The sequence below is a fragment of the Mesitornis unicolor genome, unplaced genomic scaffold (assembly GCF_000695765.1).
Source record: "Mesitornis unicolor isolate BGI_N332 unplaced genomic scaffold, ASM69576v1 scaffold18890, whole genome shotgun sequence".
In the NCBI taxonomy this organism is placed as follows: Eukaryota; Metazoa; Chordata; class Aves; order Mesitornithiformes; family Mesitornithidae; genus Mesitornis; species Mesitornis unicolor.
Window position 1 is genome coordinate 9,467 of NW_010156436.1, and position 4,229 is coordinate 13,695.

Sequence of the window (4,229 nt, forward strand, 5' to 3'; positions counted from 1 at the left end):
TTAGTCAGGGCATTTGCATTTCAAGCTGCCTGAAATGTGAGTATTTTACTTTCAAATGCCTGGCCAAACCATTTAAAGGAGGTTTTATCAGAAGTGAGATTGATTTATTAATCTCAAAAAGGACACCCTAAAAAATGCAGAGAATGACAAAATCTCCTTACAGTGGATGCAGCATTATAAGTGTGGTTCATGTTATAAAGGGCTAATGGGGTCTGGCTGATTACATGACTGCTGTGTGATACATAAAAACCAGGTAACCAGACATAGGCAGAGCAAACTTTGCAGCAGGAGTGATAGGAGTGTCTCTCCAGCCTGTATTTTTCTCTCGAAAGCAGCCTTCACATGCTTCAAACTTCTGGCACCAGGCAGCAGAGGAGCAGATTTCTGTCTCCTCCAGTCTCTTGCAGAGCTTTTTACCAAAATAGCAGTGTCCTTCTGGTGGCGTGTTTTTTGTGTGATGTAGCTTTGAGGTTACAGACTCTTGTGAAGCATGGACCAGGAAAGGAACAGTCGGCATCAGTCCTTTTCTACTTGGAGAAACTGCTCAAACCTCTGGAAGAGCTACCCTGAAAACTCTGTTCATAAGAGTATTAGAAACAATATTTTCTTGAGAATATGGGACAACTGATGCATTAAAAAAGTGGAGGGATTTAATACAATTTTATTTTAAAATCTAATTAGTTATTTGTCAAAAAGTCAATTGGTTACATTCATGTTTTTTTGAAATAAATCAGGCATCTTCAAGTTACATGTCTTCAAATTACCTAGGAGCATTAAACTAATATTAGAAATGAAAAGTCCAAAAATACAGTATAAATATTTAACTCTAATTTACTTTCATGTTTTCAGACTTCTGTTGTCATCCTGTGGCCTGTTTTTGCAATGTATTAAAGAAAGGAAGCCTAATCACCAATTTTGTTATTTTATAAAAGAAAGCAAACCAGAAATGTAACATAGCGTTGAGAAATATAAACCCCTTTTATTGACTCTTGTTGCTTTTTATTTCAAGAAGAAACCTCTTTTGTTTGCCTTCTAGGACATTTTTAATTTTTTAATTCAGCTTTGTAGGTATAAAAAAGTCAGACACAACTAAGGCGAAATTTTAAATGAGCTGAAAAAATAATAAAGGGATGTTTAGAACTTTTTAAGCTTATCAACAAGGCACAATATTGAAGTATGGAGATATGACCTTCAGAAGGTTTTTTTGTGTAGTCCGAGGCATAAACAGGAATATGCAAGGAAGAACATTTTTTCTTTCATGTATGCTTCGTTGAACTGTTGGTAAACATTATAATTTCCCACCTTTCTTGTCTTTTAGCCACATAATCAATGAGCTTATAGAAACAGAACGGGTTTACGTAGAAGAACTTCAAAGTATAATTGAGGTAAGGAACTCTTCTGAAATGACTCGTGGTGCTTACCCTCTAAGGCACACCCTTTGCGGGCTGAGCACCCCCAGCTCCCACTCGATTTCGGAGTACACAGGCTCTGTTTGCAAGATAGCTCAGCCTTGGAGATGGAAAATGAGAAGGATGTTTTGAACAACAAAAACCCCTCAGGCTTAAAGGAAGAGGCTCAAAGTTATGGACAGAGGAATAGTTACTAATGTGCTTTTTCAGAATATCACCAATAAGTCGCAGAAACAGCCCTGTTGATTTCTGTGGGGCCAGACACTAAATTTCTGTGAATGTAGGATTAGAAAATTATTGAGAAAAAGGAAAGCCCTCTTCCTCCTCTTGTTTATTGTCCCATGTAGTGTCTAAACACAGAAAAGAGCAGCGCAGACTGCAGATATAACTCTTGAGCCTTTGAACTTCGTAGGATACCAGCATACTCTGTGTGTGTGGAGTCTGAGGTTCCTAGTCTGTGGGAGGGTGGAGGCTGAGTAGGGCTCAGTTATGTTTGCATTTGGGTGGGACTTGAAGGACTGAGTAGTTTCTTTTTACAACCACGTGGTTGTTTCTTTACTGGATTTGATCTGTGGGAGCTGACAGCTCTGATAATTGATATATTACCCTAGAGTTTAAAATCTGCGCTTGGAATGTTCTTCTCTCAAAGTTTTTGTTGAAGAAACGCAATCCAGTTTCTACAAGAAACAACCAAATAATCAAGTCAAATACCACAGTTCAACAGATAAATCCAAACTTCAACAAATAAATCCAAACTAACCCTTTTTCAATTAATCCTAGGGACATATTTTCATCTGTTTTGTTGATCCAGTAATCTGTCCATTTGTGATTAAAAATGCATTTGCACAGCTATCAGTGATAAAAGCCCTGGGGTAAATTAGAAGCATCAGAAATTCATGGGAGCAACAAAGAAGCAGGCATAGGAAAAGCCTTTGTATGCTCTGCTGAGAACAAAAAGCACACGGACTTTGGGGCTTTTCAGTTTCTCAGACACAGTCCTTCTTCCTGGGTAAAAACAGACTGGTTTTATTTTCCACTCTTCTCTGCAGGGGTATGCTTCAGCAATGGACAATCCCAGCTTAGTACATCTGATTCCTTCTGCACTCCAGAACAAGAAGGAAATTCTTTTTGGGAACCTCCCAGAAATCTACGATTTCCACAACAGGCACGTGGGGACTGGTGGTTGTCCTGTGCCCTCGGGTGCTGCTGTCATTGCTACTGCCTTTTTGTGGTGCACTTTGTCATGCTTTCTCATACACAGGCAGGAAATGTCATCCTCGCTTTGCCTCTCTGTGTGTCCTATAAAAGCCATGTGTGGAGAACACCTCTGAGATCATCTGTTTCATTTTATTTTGTGAAAGATTATTCATACAATCAACTGTGAACCACATCCCATTTTCCTAAAATATATATACATATGTTTCTTCATGTGTCAGAATTGCTATCTTCCCCATTGGATCCTCTTACTACAAAGGTGTAGGCTTTAAGCTGGATTTATACAGAAGCTCATACGCAGCGTGAGTGGGATGTTACATTACTGCTTGCTTTCCTTTCTCCCTCTCAGGATTTTCCTTAAGGAGATAGAAAATTGCATTGAAAATCCTGATCTTCTTGCCCGATGCTTTTTGAAAAGAGTAAGTAAATCCTTTTGCAGATTTGTATGAATGTCTATGGTCTCATCCTATGCTATTTACAGATTTATGCCTATCCTTTCACTCTGATTGCTTTTGTGAAAGAAAGAAACTCACATAAGCAGATATTCCCAAATTAAGTCCCAGTTAACAAGTGTGTATTCTGAAATTTGAAACTTTACCTGGTTTACTGACAGGAAGAGATCTGTCAGTGTTTTTCTCACGTATTTTAAGCCCTGGATTAAAAAAAAAAAAAGAAAGCAATCCAAGTGTTTATCATGCTTTTCATATCTGACAAATCTATACCAGCAGTGTGATGTATCCCAGACACCACCCTGCTGTAAACAAGCAGACAGCGCTATCACAGCAGATCACTCTGAGTGCAGACAGTGCATCCTGTTCCTGCCTTATCTTATCTCTTTTCTCTGCACCATTCAGACTTACTCTCCTAGAACTGATCCAGCAGAGCCTACCACCTTCCTTGGTGGTGAAACCCCACCAACTCCATAAGACTCTGTGAGGTTGATTCCTTTACTTGTTCACATAATTCAACAACCAAGTGGGATTCTCCGCACTTATATGAAGTGGTGAGGATCAGCTGTTTGGTTAAAAGTAGAATGAGCCCAGTTTATGAAAAAGTCAAAAGCCAACAGGCAGTGATGGCTTTGGTCAGCTGCATGTGCCTTCGCTTCCTGTGACTTTTGGTGCCTACTTCCGGGAGTCATGTCCCTTCCCCCCACCCCTCAGTTAGCATGGCTGTTAGTTCTGTTTCCTGTAACATAACAAAAAGTGCTTGTTTATATAGCACTCATTTAGAGGCCCTACTAATAAGAAATAACCTGTTTTGGTGGGTTGCTACTGTTTTCATACTCTGACAAAACTCCTTGAATAAAGACTCTGTGTTTTGCATGAGAAATGGGAAAATCTGTCCTCTTCACTGCAGCCAAAGGTACCTCCTGCTTCTACTGAATACTACATCTAGCATTTGCTGCTTTTCCGGGGTACATATTAAATCTTTTTTTAACAAAGTGCTGTATGAAATACAGACAGATTTAGATGAAACATACACACCTCAGTTGTCAGAGTTGCTGAGCCCTGCCACATCTCTAAGATTTCAATGAGAATTATGAACAAGTGATACTTCCAGAGGGTATGCATGTTCCTAGTTTACCAACAGGTAAGAGCTGAA

The 4,229-nt window shown here is 39.3% G+C and overlaps 1 protein-coding gene across 1 annotated transcript in view; it reads left to right on the top strand.

The window, feature by feature from the left end:
• Positions 1-1,318: 1,318 nt before the first annotated feature.
• The window catches only part of LOC104546745 (guanine nucleotide exchange factor DBS-like), a gene marked incomplete at both ends in the record, with an annotated part of 35,980 nt that continues 33,069 nt past the window's right edge, over positions 1,319-4,229 (top strand). Inside the window, 3 exons of the mRNA XM_010192251.1 lie at positions 1,319-1,385; positions 2,459-2,574; positions 2,974-3,043. Coding sequence (XP_010190553.1) covers positions 1,319-1,385; positions 2,459-2,574; positions 2,974-3,043 — 253 coding nt within the window. The remainder of the gene's footprint in view (positions 1,386-2,458; positions 2,575-2,973; positions 3,044-4,229) is intronic.